Source organism: Hippopotamus amphibius, chromosome 17 (genome assembly GCF_030028045.1).
Source record: "Hippopotamus amphibius kiboko isolate mHipAmp2 chromosome 17, mHipAmp2.hap2, whole genome shotgun sequence".
NCBI classification, from domain to species: domain Eukaryota; kingdom Metazoa; phylum Chordata; class Mammalia; order Artiodactyla; family Hippopotamidae; genus Hippopotamus; species Hippopotamus amphibius.
Window position 1 is genome coordinate 47,977,807 of NC_080202.1, and position 14,376 is coordinate 47,992,182.

General features: G+C 51.4%; 1 protein-coding gene across 6 annotated transcripts in view; it reads left to right on the plus strand.

Annotated features, from left to right (window-relative positions):
- Positions 1–13,329, plus strand: part of ERN1 (endoplasmic reticulum to nucleus signaling 1) — an 83,648-nt gene extending 70,319 nt beyond the window's left edge. For 4 of the 6 annotated variants that reach the window (XM_057714646.1, XM_057714647.1, XM_057714648.1 and 1 more), the window contains 6 exons: positions 70–269; positions 5,098–5,245; positions 6,292–6,419; positions 7,597–7,720; positions 8,165–8,232; positions 8,731–13,329. In XM_057714646.1, the coding sequence (XP_057570629.1) occupies positions 70–269; positions 5,098–5,245; positions 6,292–6,419; positions 7,597–7,720; positions 8,165–8,232; positions 8,731–8,940 (878 nt within the window). In that variant the 3' untranslated portion in view covers positions 8,941–13,329. The other 2 variants (XM_057714650.1, XM_057714649.1) reach the window with 2 other exon arrangements.
- The last annotated feature ends 1,047 nt before the right edge of the window (positions 13,330–14,376 follow it).

Below are 14,376 nucleotides of genomic sequence, written 5' to 3' on the forward strand. Positions count from 1 at the left end.
CTCCGAGGAGGGCTCATCCCCATTGCAGAAGGAAGCCAAGCACTGGACTCACCTGGAGTTTTGTATTAGTTCACAGAGACCTGAAGCCCCACAACATCCTCCTCTCCATGCCCAACGCACACGGCAGGATCAAGGCCATGATCTCCGACTTTGGCCTCTGCAAGAAGCTGGCCGTAGGCAGGCACAGCTTCAGCCGCCGCTCAGGGGTGCCCGGCACAGAAGGCTGGATCGCCCCGGAGATGCTGAGCGAAGACTGCAAGGAGAACCCTGTGAGTAATGTGTGCAGCTCTGTGAAAACTGCAGAACCAGCCTCTCGTACCTTTAGATGTCAGAAGCTCCAGTCCTGCGTTTGGGGCTGGAGTGCTCGCTGCCCGTGAGGGACGTTTCTTTAGCAAAGGGCTTCTCTCCCGGCAGCACACTGCTGGCACTTTAACACTGTCTCCTGTTCAGGTGAATGAAAGGCACACATGTGAGCAGCTGTTTGTTTTTCCCCCTACTCTTCCAATCCTTTCCCCCCCTTATTTTGAGAAACTGTGAAATCAGGACTTGCATAAGGTGAGAAAACTTCCAGTTTTCATTCTTTTTTAAATTTGTTTTTGTTTTTCCAACTTTCTATTTTGAGAATTTTTACACATACAGAAAATTGAGAGCAGTGAATACCTCAGTACCTCTACCCAGATTCAACATTTGTCAATATTTTTCACTTTCTATCTGTTCCTGAAACCATTCGAATATAACTGGCAGGCCTCCCAGCCCTTTACCCTTAAATACTTCAGCACATGTCTCCCAAAGACAAGTACATTCTGCCTCCTAACTACCTCACCACGATCACCTCAACCATTAGTAGTGTCTCCGTGATACCTAGTATTCAATCCATGTTCACGTTTCCCCAGTTGTTCCCTAAGGTCTCTTACAGAGCTGGTTTCTGTAAACCAGGACCCAACCAAGTGTGTTTGTTGCATGGCATTTGATTCTCTCTCCTTTAATCGACACAGTCCTCCCATCTTTTTTGTCCCACAACAGTGGCTCTTTGCGGAGTCTGGTCACTTCTCTGTAGAATGCCCCACTCAGGGTTCACTCTCTCCTTTCCTCTGAGTGGTGTTGAACTTGCCAGTCTGTTCCTTGTATTTCCTGTGAACTAGACTAGGTCTAAAGGCTCGATTAGGTTCAAGGTAAATGTTTTTCGCAAGAACAGTCACAGTTGGGCTGTACTATTACGTACCCCTACTGGTGGTGCCGAGTTGGCCTGCCTGGGCGGGTGGTGACACTGGCACCTCCCCTTTGTTAGGCCTGTGTGGGGCGGTGCTCTGGCAGAGCGTGAGTACCCCGTCCCCATAGTCACCCACCAGTGCTTCAGCACCCACTGGCCATCCGTGCCCGAGTCAGTCCATTCACAGAAATTCTACGTTTGTTAGCTGGCATTTTTCTGTAAAGAAGAGCTTTGTTTATATCCCCTTTCTATTTCTTTTTTTTATCAATTTATTTATTTGTTTTTTGGCTGCACGTGGGCTTTCTCTAGTTGTGGCGAGCAGGGGCTGCTCTTCATTGCGGTGCACGGACTCCTCATTGCAGTGGCTTCTCTTATTGCAGAGCATGGGCTCTAGGTGCATGGGCTTCAGTAGTTGTGGCACACAGGCTCAACAGTTGTGGCACATGGGCTTAGATGGTTCATGGCATGTGGAATCTTCCTGGAGCAGAGCTCGAACGTGGGTCTCCTGCATTGGCAGGTGGATTCTTAACCACTGAGCCACCTAGGAAGTCCCTCCCCTTTCTGTTCCTTTCTTTTTAAAAAAAAATCACTATGGACTCATGGATTTAAAAAAAATAGGAATATCATCCAGTATAGCCCTTATTTGTTTTTGTTTGTTTGAGGTTTTGTTCCTATTCCTTCTGATACTCAAATTGTTCCAGATTTGGCCAACAGGAGCCCCTTCAGCCTGGCTTCTGCATCCTTCTGCTGAGGGCCCAATCGTGTTTGAGCACCTTGCTTTCTAGCAAGACATTGGAGGATTGTCTGGTGCTTCCCTGATCAGACCTGGGTGGGATCAGCCATCCTAAGATAGGTTAACTATAGTAGAGCCCTCTTATCCAGCTCACTGGGGATCAGCAGCTAGTCAGTTAATCCGAAAAGTCAGTTACGATGAAGAATCATAAGAGAATACATATACACCTTAAACATTTTATTTTATTTTATTTTTAATTAATTATTTTTTGGCTGCATTGGGTCTTCATTGCTGTGCATGGGCTTTCTCTAGTTGTGGTGAGCGGAGGCTACTCTTCATTGTGGTGCACAGGCTTCTTATTGCGGTGGCTTCTCTTGTTGCGGAGCACGGGCTCTAGCACACAGACTTCAGTAGTTGTGGGCTGCAGGCTCTAGAGCACAGGCTCAGTAGTTGTGGTGCACAGGCTTAGTTGCTCCATAGCATGTGGGATCTTCCTGGACCAGGGCTCGAACCCAGGTCCCCTGCATTGGCAGGCGGATTCTTAACCACTGTGCCACCAGGGAGGTCCTTAAACATTTAATTTTAACTTAAAGTAAGTATTGTGACTCTTTAAGTAAGAGAAGTCTTTGCTGTAAGACAGGGTCCCTTTTTGACTTTGGGTCCAACTGGATGGAGATGTTCATCTCTTTTGCATAAAGCTCCCTCACTGTGACTTCTAGACGGAGACTCAGACCTTTCAAACACCTCCTGAGCAATTTGAGAGCAGAATCCTAGCTTTCAGCTATTTATGTCCTGTCACTTACAGTCGAGTCTCCCACTTCTAATTCCACAGCAGGTGTTTTTTTTTTTTTGCATATCAACTCTCTTTATTTTTTTTTACTTTTTACTTTTTTTATTTTTTACAATAAACTGCATATTTTTAGAGTGTAAAATTTGGTATCCCAATCTCCCAATTCATTCCCCCCCCAACCCTCCCTGCTTTCCCCACTTGTCCATATGTTTGTTCTCTACATCCGTGTCTCTGCCTTGCAAACCGGTTGGTTTGTACCATTTTTCTATAGTCCGCATATATGTGTTAATATACAATATTTGTTTTTCTCTTTCTGACTCACTTCACTCTGTATGACAGTCTCTAGGTCCATCCATGTCTCTACAAATGTCCCAGTTTCATTGCTTTTTACAGCTGAGTAATAGTCCATTGTATGTATGTACCACATCTTCTTTATCCATTCATCTCTTGATGGACATTTAGGTTGCTTCCATGACCTGGCTATTGTAAATAGTGCTGCAATGAACACTGGAGTGCATGTGTCTTTTTAAATTATGGTGTTCTCTGGGTATATGCCCAGTAGTGGGATTGCTGGGTCATATGGTAGTTCTATTTTTAGTTTTGCAAGGAACCTCCATACTGTTCTCCATAGTGGCTGTATCAATTTACATTCCCACCAGCAGTGCAAGAGCATTCCCTTTTCTCCACACCCTCTCCAGCATTTACTGTTGGTAGATTTTCTGATGATGCCCATTCTAACCGGTGTGAGGTGATACCTCATTGTCGTTTTGATTTGCATTTCTCTAATAATGAGTGATGTTGAGCAGCTTTTCACGTGCCTCTTGGCCATCCGTATGCCTTCTCTGGAGAAATGCCTATTTAGGTCGTCTGCCCATTTTTTGATTGGGTTGTTTGTTTTTTGATATTGAGCTGGGTGAGCTGTTTATATATTTTGGAGATTAATCCTTTGTCTGTTGATGCGTTTGCAAATATTTTCTCCCATTCTGAGGGTTGTCTTTTCGTCTTGCTTATAGTTTCCTTTGCTGTGCAGCAGTTTTTGTAGCAACGCCGTCGTATTGTCTCTCCAAAGATTCAACTTACCTCAGACTTGATGGCCTGTGTATTTTATCAGCTTATGGAGTACTTACACTACAAGGACAAGTGGCAGAAATGAGTTTGGGAAAGGATGTAAAGCCTAGAGATGAGCTCATAGAGTTGGGGGCAGAGGGGCCCAGCACGAAGGGCAGAGTGAGTGGCGACGATGCTGGGGAGTTGGGCAGCACAGGCTGCAGAAAACGGGGAGCGTCGATGATGCGGTCAGTAGGTGAGACGTGGCCGTCAGGTAAGAGCTTTGGTGGTGGTGGACTTGTTCCTCCTGTCCCGAATCTGTCACCCACCTAGGGAACATTCTGGTGAAGTAGAATAAACATGACTGGGCTTGGGAATAAGACCCACATTTTGTCCAGATTTGTCACTATCCAGCAGTGACCCTGGGCTTCTCCTTGAACCTTTCTGTCCGTGTCTTTGTCTGGGATGGTGACATTTGCTCTGTTTACCTCTTGGGGCTCCGGTGAGGCAGGTGACGAGCTCCCAGCTTTCTCTCACTAGAGCCTCACGTCATCGATCGGGTGGAGAATCCGAGAGGGGGGCCTGGCATGAGGGACCCAAGCCATGCTGGGGAGCCACCCCCGTGGTCCTCCCCACGTAGACAAACTAGAAATCACACGTGCACATTTCATCCATGGACACGGAATGGCTTCCCAGGATAAGTGAGATGTGTTATCAGATAACGTCAAAATGACCTCACTGGAAACTTGCCAAATAATCTCTTTCTGGGGCTTTTTTTGAACCAAAAACTCTTTTTATTTCATTTATTAACAGAGTTTTAAGACCTGTCATATGTGTGTCCCTGAGGGTACAACAGGGAAACAAACGCACAAACATCCCAGCCCACAAGGGTTCCGTGCTGGTTGGGTAAAGAATAATTAGCAGTGAGGAGAGAGCGTCCTGTGGGCCGAGCACTGGTTTGAGTCACTGTTTTCACACATTAATGCGTCTAATCTTCACAACAGCCCCACGGGGTCATCCTCATTTCATGGTCACAGATGCTGAGATGCAGAGGTCAGGGGGCTCCCGGGGCCCAGTGGCAGAGTCATCAAGCCTCCCAGGCATTGGTTCCAGAGCCCAGTTCTCCACTGGGACCTCCAGCGCTCGTGTGGCACCTCCAGGGCGCCCAGCTCTGCTCTGAGGCCGTCAGCACCATCCGCCGGTTCTCCCAAGAACCTTCGAGGTGGAAACAGCAGCAGCAACACGCCCTCCTCTGCTGCTGAGCGAGAATGAGAATCTTCCCCTCAAAGGCCTCTGACGCCCCGCGTTTCTTTTCAGACGTACACGGTGGACATCTTCTCTGCGGGCTGTGTCTTTTACTACGTGATATCTGAGGGCAGCCACCCTTTTGGCAAATCCCTGCAGCGGCAGGCCAACATCCTCCTAGGCGCCTACAGTCTCGACTGCCTGCACCCCGACAAGCACGGTGAGCGGGCAGCAGGGCGGGGGGCTCGGGAGCAGCCCCTGTGGGTGGGGGTGGGGCCAGCTCTGCGCCCCCGGAGGCCCTCCTTTCCAGCTGCTCACCCTGTGGGCCTCAGTGAACCGACAACTTGGTCTGGAGCTGGTGGAGGCCTGGGTAGGGTATCCATCCATCCATCTAAAGCCAAGCAGCTCCCGGGTTCCTTCAGGTCACATGATGACCTGTGTGACCTGGGCAAGGCCCCTTTGGGGACCTCTGTTTTCCAGCGTGTGACTCGTGAGGGTTAAATAATCTGAGGTCCCTTCCTGCCCCGACATTCAGGGAGATGGAAAGTCCACGCTCTACAAACTGGGCTCCCGTGTGTGGGTCGGCGGTCAGCGGGTATGGCCTGGGCTGAGGACAGACGGGCTGGGTCCTCGCTCTCCAGGCAAGCGAGTGGCAAGTCTTTCTCCCGACTTCAGGGTTTCCCACATTATAATTGGCCTGTAACGCCCCACTGCTGCCTGTTGAAAAAATTTTAACTATCTTATTGTTTTGCTCATGGGTTAGTTTTCCTTATTCACTGGAGACAAAGCAGATTAGCATAAAGGCCCACAATCCCATCATACAGTGATGAACTGCTCCTAGTACCTTTGTATATATTATTGCCATCATTTATCTAGACTTGTTTGCATATTTTTATAAAAGTGAGGTGAAATGGTGCATAGTGTTTTGCACCACACTCGTTTTTAAACTTCATCCTGACTCTCTCTCCATGTCCATCAGCGTTCAGCCAGTGTGTCATTCTGGTGGCCCAGGGTCCAGTGCGTGAAGGCACCATGGTGTCACCCGAGCCTCTGATATCGAGTATTTCCAGTCACTCCTTTTCACTAACCGTGCGGTGAGGACTCTCCTTATCAGCTGAAGTCTCGTGCGAGCTCTTATGTTATTGGAACGAGTTCCTGTCAGTAGAACCTTGAGTCACGGGACATGCAGACTGTCAAGGTTTGGGTATTTGCTTGTGGATTCAGGCTGGTGGTAACGAGCTGCATGTTTATGTTCCTGCTTTGTAGAAGATGTCATTGCCCGGGAGTTAATAGAGAAGATGATCGCAATGGACCCTCAGAAGCGCCCGTCCGCGAAGCACGTGCTGAAACACCCATTCTTCTGGAGCCTAGAAAAGCAGCTCCAGTTCTTCCAGGTGGAGACATTTGTTTTCTTAATCAAAAATCTTCACTTAAGCTTTCCAGTTTTTTTCCAGAAACTATAGCAAAGGGCGAAGGATAAAACAAACGACCCATAATCCCATAACTGAGCGATAACCATGGTTGACATTTTCACATATGTTCTTCATACAGGCAGACCTGGGAGATCCTGCGGGTTTGGCTCCAGACCAAAAGCGAGTCACACGAACTTTTCCGTTTCCCAGTGTATATAAGAGTTCATGTTTACACTGTACTGTAGTCTAAGTGTGCAATAGCATTATGTCTGACATCAGGTGTCTTTGAGGGACCTCCAAAACTAGCCAGGTCACTTTGATGATGACAAGATGTAGAGCAGGAATGAAGCTCACATGAAGGGACCTTCATCCCACCAGGGTTGGGATGTAAACTCTCAGTATCTCAAAGTCACATGTCTTGTGGACACACCTGGCTTCCTTCCATGTCACTAGCTGTGCCAGCTTTGCGACTCAGCACCGTGTGTCCCCCGTGTACCCAAGTTGACCATCAACCCCACCCCCTGCAAGGCCTTCTTCCCACAGTTGCACGTTAGACAGTCAGCCAGTGTGACTTCATCTTAGTCAAAGAAAGAAGAGACTGTAGGCCCCGTGAGGCTGCTCGGGGGACCTGTGGCACTGGCAGGGCTGGGAGAGGCCGGTGCTCAGGGGCGTCCCTCGGACACGGAGCAGGGTTGGGATCCAGGGCGGGGCCTCTGGAGCCCACACTTTTCTCCTCTGAGAGAAGTCTTGGCTTCATCTGTCTTTCCTAATTGTTTGAATGAGGAGTGACAACCCCCCATCAGTCATGGCTCTGAGCATGTCCAGTTTCAGTGGGTACACAAACGTCACAGGATGCGAATCGAAACGGACCTTTTTATTTGGTTCATCGGTGAATACAGATCGCACACGTGGCCCTGTGTGGCGTTTGGCATGTGTGAAACATGGGTGAGGCGCAGTGGGTCTGTGGTGGAGATGGTCTGTGTGGGCCTCTCCCAAGCGAGTGGCCACCCGGGCCACTTCCACGGAGGAGGTGACGGATGGGGGAGAAGGCAGGACACTCGCTGCCGGGCCCTGGGCTGAGGCGCAGGCAAGGGCGGCCGTCCCGGCTCTCAGCGCCTCCGCACACGGACAGTCACTCGTGGCCCTGTGTCCCTCCCAGGATGTGAGTGACCGGATAGAGAAGGAGGCCCTGGACGGCCCGATAGTGAAGCAGCTGGAACGCGGCGGGCGGGCCGTGGTGAAGATGGACTGGCGGGAGAACATCACCGTCCCCCTGCAGACAGGTGACTGCGGGGCCCCCCCACCCCCGCCCCGGGTCCGTGTTGGCGGAAGTGGTTCAAGTGCAGCCGCTGTTTCTGAGAAGCAGACATGCAAACAGCAACTCCAGGCCGTTTGGGGCTCCAGATACCGCCTCTGCGGCTGAGGCTTCCTGTGGTTTAGGTACAGGTCACACCGTGGCTCTGATGTGTGTCCCAGGGTGGCTCTCAGAGTGACAGGTTAGTGACAGGCGGCCTGCTCTCGGCAGTCCTTGCTGATGCGGGTGTGACGGGAGGTGGAATTCAGACCAACACTGCCGACCTGGGCTTCCGTCTGGGGAAACGCTCCCGTCAGTGACAAGGTGGACTTAGGTCGTGATTTGGTCTGATTGCTTGATCTCCAGGAGCCCCAGGAATTGTTTTCTTTCGAAATCTGTTTGTTACATTGCCTTCCTGGTTTTTTTCCCCTAGATCTGCGTAAATTCAGAACCTATAAAGGTGGCTCCGTCCGAGATCTCCTCCGGGCCATGAGAAATAAGGTGAGGGCTGTGAGCACCCGGCGGGGCGGGGCCATGCGCAGCCCCCTCCTTGCATCCCTTCTCTGCGGGTCCTCCTGCCGCCCTGGCATGAGGCCCTCACAGAGGCCGGGAGGCCTTGGCTGCTCTGGCAGCATTAGGGGCTGCTTCTTCCCCTGAGTGAACTTTCTCTTCAGCGACGTGGAGGCGGGGAGCTGCGCTCTGGGAAGCGGGCCCTCGGGTGCCGCACCCTCTGCTGGCTTGTACGGGGCCTTCTCCCTGCTGGACTGGCGCCTGATAGCGCCCTCTGACGGGGTCCTTACCGCACGGGCCCAGCCCTGCTCTCCCCACGACGGCCTCGCTCAGCGCGGAGGCCTCCCCCGGAGGAGGGGAAGGGGCACGGGGAGAGGATGGGGGGGTTCCTTTATCCAGCCTCACGGTCTGTCTTCCTTGAGCGAGGATCTTGCCCGGGTCCTGCTGGCTGCTCACTGCTGACCGTGCATCCGTGTCCCCCGTCTGCAGAAGCACCACTACCGGGAGCTGCCCGAGGACGTGCGGGAGACGCTGGGCCCTCTCCCCGATGGCTTCGTGAGCTACTTCACCTCGCGCTTCCCCCACCTTCTCTCGCACACCTACCGCGCCATGGAGCTGTGCCGGCGCGAGAGACCTTTCCAGCCCTACTACCACGAGCCCCCCGAGCCCCGGCCCCCAGTGACTCCAGACGCCCTCTGAGCCGGGCGGCCTCCGTGCTGTGCTGGTGGCCCCGCTGGGACTGAGGGCCTGTCTCTGCAAGCCACGGCCTGGTGCCTCCCGCCGAGCAGGGGGACCAGGCTCTGAAGCCAAGTGCCTTGAGCTGGGCGCTCTGCAGCCCGCCCGGGAGGAAGACCCGGGAAGTGGGAGAGGTGACCCCCCTTGCCCCGACCCGCGAGGGAGCTGGGAAGACACTGGCCGTGAGAGTTTGACCGTCGAGGGACGTCTGTGAAGGAGGGCCAGTCCCAGAGGCAGAGAGGAGCGCCCTCCACCTTCTCCTGGATAAACTCACTTCAGAACTTGCATTTCTTTCGAAACGTCCTGTTTGGTGCCATCCTGTAGGAAGAGAGACGAGGGAACCCTCGGTGCTGCCTACGTGCTGAAACCAGGAGCGCCTCTCTCAGACCAGCTAGGCCGAGGTGCACTAAGTGCAGCCCCTGCCAGAGGCAGGGCTCCAGAGGAGAGGGTGCCCGGGAGGAGGACCTTCAGAAGGTGTTGTCCCCGGGATCAGAGGTGCCTCACTGATCACAAACGCGCCTGCAGGTTCCAACGTCACTGAAACCAGTGTTTCCTTGGGGGCAGCGAGAGCCTTGCGGGTGGGGGCGCAGTGTGGGGACAGTCCAGCCCGGCACTCTGCCAGGTGAGGCTGTGTCTGCGGGTCTTCCAGAAACAGAGGATGCTGTGTTCTGGGGCAGCTGCGGCCCAGGGCACCCGTGGCCTGAATGGTGGCCTCTGGTGGATTTGTGCCTTGGGCCACTTGGGGATGTTTTGGAGCATTTAGGGGCAAGTGGTGATAAGTCCTCTGTCCACGAAGGAGAGCAGCGCAGACCCAGGCAGGTACAGACCTTGGGGATCGGAGGGGAGCAGACCAGATGGGACACTCATGGCCACCCAGGGAGAGCCCTGGCCAGCGGGTGGGCGATGAGACTGCTCTGTCCGTGGGGCCCGCAGGATGGGCCGGGCGTGGAGGGCTGAAGCCAGGGTCACCACACACTTCGTGGGCAGGCTTTTATGTTTCTCTTGGCAGATTTTAATAACTTCATATTTTGATCATACTGTAGAATGCTACATTAGCGTGAGCTAAACTTAACTTGTAGCTTACTCATGAGGAAGTAATGCAAGGTATATAATACATCTTCTGTTTTGTAGGGTCCCCAAAGTCCCATCCCCTGCAGAAAGAGTGTTCCTATGTAGAACGCTTTAATGCTGAAGCGTAAAACGTTATAGCAACACCATGTACATGTATGAAACAGCCTCAAAGTAATACTAAAATGTGTCAGTACCATGGGGTTTTCCCCCTAAAATTAATAGAATTTTTAACTTTAGTTTTAGTCAAAAATTCCTCTGTCTTTTCTCTACCAAGAGCCTTAGAGGTTAAATGCAATCAGGGTACCGTTTTCTGTGTGCTTTCTCCAGCTGGGGGAACGGGTCATTGCAGTTCGGTCCTGGTGAACTCAGAGACTCCACTCACGAGGAAGAAAGTTACTATCGAGTTTTACTAACTGACAGAGACATCGCTGTTTCTTCTCCTTGTGGGATGTTTCCTGGTGGTGGATTTGAACGAGGGCCACTCATCAAAAGTACTCATTCTGCCTTCAGAGAATTCAGTTCCCTTCCTTTCCTAATACCTAAAGTCACTTTTTTTCCCCTCCTTTAATATTACCCTACATCTTTAAACCTCATCCGTTACCTCATTTCGACCTGGGAACCCCGGCATCCTTGGTCAGCATCGTGGGGTCCTGTACTCGTGTTTCGCTGTGCCTCTGGACCTGATGGTGAGAGGGTCCGAGGTGGAGAAGGCACCACGCGTGATTTAAAGGACCGTCAGCTTCCTGTGCTGCCAGGGGGGCAGGGGGTGGGGGGCCTACGTTGCCTCATTGTTGCTGCTGAATGTTCTCTCTGGGGAGTGGCCGGGTCATTCCCAGCAGCCCAGGGTTTGTGTCACCTCTCTGGTTTGGCCCAGCTTGCCTCCAGGACAGCCTTTTTTTTTTTTTTTTTAATGCCTTCTCTGCTTGCGATACTAGTTTTTAACCACCCACCTTTCCCAGCCTCATTTATTCAGTGTATTTTATTTGAGCACTTGTTTTATGTATGAGCTGGGCAGAATATCGGGTGCTAGAGACGCAGGTGAACGCAGCAGGCAAAACCTCGGCTTTCACACGAGCCGGTGATCGAGAGACGGCAGGGCGTGCTTATCGGTGCTGTGGAGAAGACGCGGGGTGGGGAGGGGCGTGCATTTGGGGTTTGCACCCATCAGAGCCGGTCAGGTCGCCTTTTCTCCTTCTCTCCATCACCTTTGGGAACCCAGTTGTCACCCGTCAGTCCTCCAGGTGGCCGGAAGAGGTCTCGTGTGGGCTCCTGTCATGAAGACGCCTTGGGCACCATCTGGTTTATCCCATCCTGGTCTCTAGAATTCTAGTTTCCTGTTGTGCTGGGCACAGCGGGACAGTATCTTTCTTTCTCGAAAAGAGGATTCTGCAGCCTGCCACATCCTGCCACCGCTGTTTGATCTTTGGTACGATTCCTGGAAGGCTGTTAGATTTTTTACAAGTACACCTTCTTCATCTTTAAGACAGAATTTTGTCACATTTGTTAGGACACCGTAATCTATTTAAATCTTGTGTTGAACCTCTTGTTGAGTCTGTCTCTGGCACGTCTGCCAGAATTCTCATGTTGCTTCTTGAGTCTTTTTAACTTCAGTTTTTAGAGAGCTCCACCAGGCACCAGAGCGTCTGCACTGTTGGGAATCACTGGTGTTATGTCACTAGACCACCTGGTAGCATCTCCCCTTCACTCACCTCAAGAGTCGTCATAGGCTCTTCCCAGGGACATATCATTCCGACCCATTACGTGTATTTCAGTGGAAGATCCTGAGGTAAGTGGGTCCAGCAAAGTGCCTCCTTCCCACCAACTCGAGAAGAAAGATCCTTATCAGAGTTTGCCCTGATCCTTTGGGGGAGGTTTTGTGTGAATGAGATTCATTTATCTCTGCAGTGAAAGAGATGAACTTGTGGTTGATCTGATCTCGAAGATGGGGGTGGGGGGGCGCGCTTTGGGTTGTAGGGCTTTCTCTTCTTGGCCACTTTCTTCTCTGAAGTTGGACTGTGGCCAGACTTGGATTTCCTGGGGCTGTTCCCATTGTGCATCTCTGTTCATCAGATCCTCAGCCTTGAGGTCCTCCAGGAAGGTGAGCTGGTTCCGTTATCACAGCCTTCTGTGCCAGAAAGGCTGGAAGACAGAGCACAGCACACCTGTAAGGAGTCTCTTACAATTCTCTTTAGCTTTCTCTCTGCTCATGTATCTCCTGAAGTCCCTCTTCTTCATATTTCCCAGTGTCTCTTTTCCTTGGCCACCCTTCACCATCCTGGAGTAGCTGTTTCAGTTGACCGTGGTCTGGCATGTTGGCCTTGCCTGGAAGAAAGTCACCAGGTGTCCCGTACAGATGAGCCAGAATTCTGCCTTCCAGGGTCAGACCGTTATCCTTTAAACCAAAGTGTCTACTCTTCCTATACTTGGTTTTCTTTATGAAACAGTGATTTCCCACGAGTGACTGGTTCTAATTTTTGTATTGGCGTTTAAATCCTCTCTGTATTCACTGGAAAACCACACAGACAGATTCTGCAATGAGCCTCCCCCTGGAGCAGCCTTGACCAACACTTCCAGCCAAAGTCCCCACCCGCTCACCTCACCCCATGCTCTTGAGTGTCCGGCAGGTACAGTGTTCCTTTCCAGTGTCTCAGAAGCTGTGACGGGGGAGTCCCCACTTACCTAGAAAGCATTACCAGTCAACTCTGCAGCATTCTCAGATGCAAACCTTATGTAGTGTTCTTTTTTGCAATGACCTATTTATTTAACCTATTTATATTTATTTAATTTTACTCTGAAGCGTATCCAGTGACAATTGCACTTGCTTAAAGCACATCAGATTTGCTTCGGACCATATCCTTGACCATTTTAAAACTGGAAAAGGAAAAGTTATACTGTATCCTTCCACGGGATGGATGCCTTACAGTAGTTTTGTCATTAAAGGGTGAATAATTTGGTCGGGGTAAAAACTGTTAATTTTTAAGTGATTTAAAAAAAAAATTCTCTGCCTTTTTGTCTCCTCTGTGGACGGTTCACTGTTTAATGGGTGTGTGTCAGTTGTGTGATACAATCCTCTCTGTGGAACCTGAAGTCCTCTTTTTAGCTTTATATTTTATAAACTGCCAGATTGTACAATTTTTACGTGTATTTTTCACGCTTGATGATGTGAAGGTAATTGTCTATGTGAAAGGCCTATTTTTGTACCTCCTGTACAGGTTTTTAATTCTGCTGATTGATAATGGCACCTTATGTCAAGCCAACCACAAATAAAGGCAGTTTTAGATTCGGGAGCCAGCTCCTTCTTCTTAAAGACTTGACCACCACCCTCAGACCAGGGGGTGGTTCTCGGCCGTCTTCCTGGGTAGGGGTCTGGCTGGTGAGGGCCAGCGGCTGGCTCAGCGGGTGGGAGGATGGACAGGAGGGGAGTGTTTGCTTACCTGCTGGTGTTCATGGCAGCGTCGGAGGGCTGGGGAGTCCTCCTTAGTTTCTGTGGGCAAAGCTTCCTTGAAACACTGCAGGAGGTCCCCCAAAGTATTGATTTGGGCTGAATTCCAGGGAGGTGCCAGGTTGGGACAGACATGCCTCCTGGTGAGGCAGAGGGTTTGGGGCAGGTGTAGAGTACATAAGTTATTGGACCAGGAAATCCACAGGGGAGAAACACCAGGGAGGTAACTCAGCCAACACAGCGGTGGGAAAGCCATGACCTGTGGGTGTCAGAAGCACATAAGCCATCCAGCCACATGCCAAGGAGTGAGCTCCGCAGCCAGTCTGGTTGGATTTTAGGATCTTGTTTTCACCGTCTTCTACCCCACCCCCTCTGGTGAAATCAGGGGAGGCTCTGATTTCTCTTGCACCCCCAGGAAGGGGCCGCTCAAGGGAGGACCCCAGGCCCACCCGCCCGCAGACAGCTTAGCAGGGGCTCTGCATGGAGGTTGGCTCCTTCCGCTCTGCCAACCAGCATCCCATCCCCCCACTCCCCACCCCCGCCCCCGCCTAGTGGGCACCAGGAACATCCCTGAGAGCCATGGACACACCCTCTCTCCAAAGCACTGGTCTTTGGATGCAGCCAAATCTAAGGGAGCATGCAGGACCCTGTTGGCACCTGCTCACAGAGACAGCTCTTGGATTCCCCACAGAGTTATTAAGCCAGGGCTGGGGTCGTATCTTGGAGTGGCTGGTAGCATCCTCAGCTGCCTCTGAGAACAGGGAGAGGTGCAGGTCCTCAGGAGGGAGGCCAGCAGGGGGTCAGGCCAGGGCCAGTCTCAGGGCACTGAGGTAAGGTTTGCCACCTTCATGCTGAGTCAGTGTTGGGCTGTGAAGAGGATTTTTTTT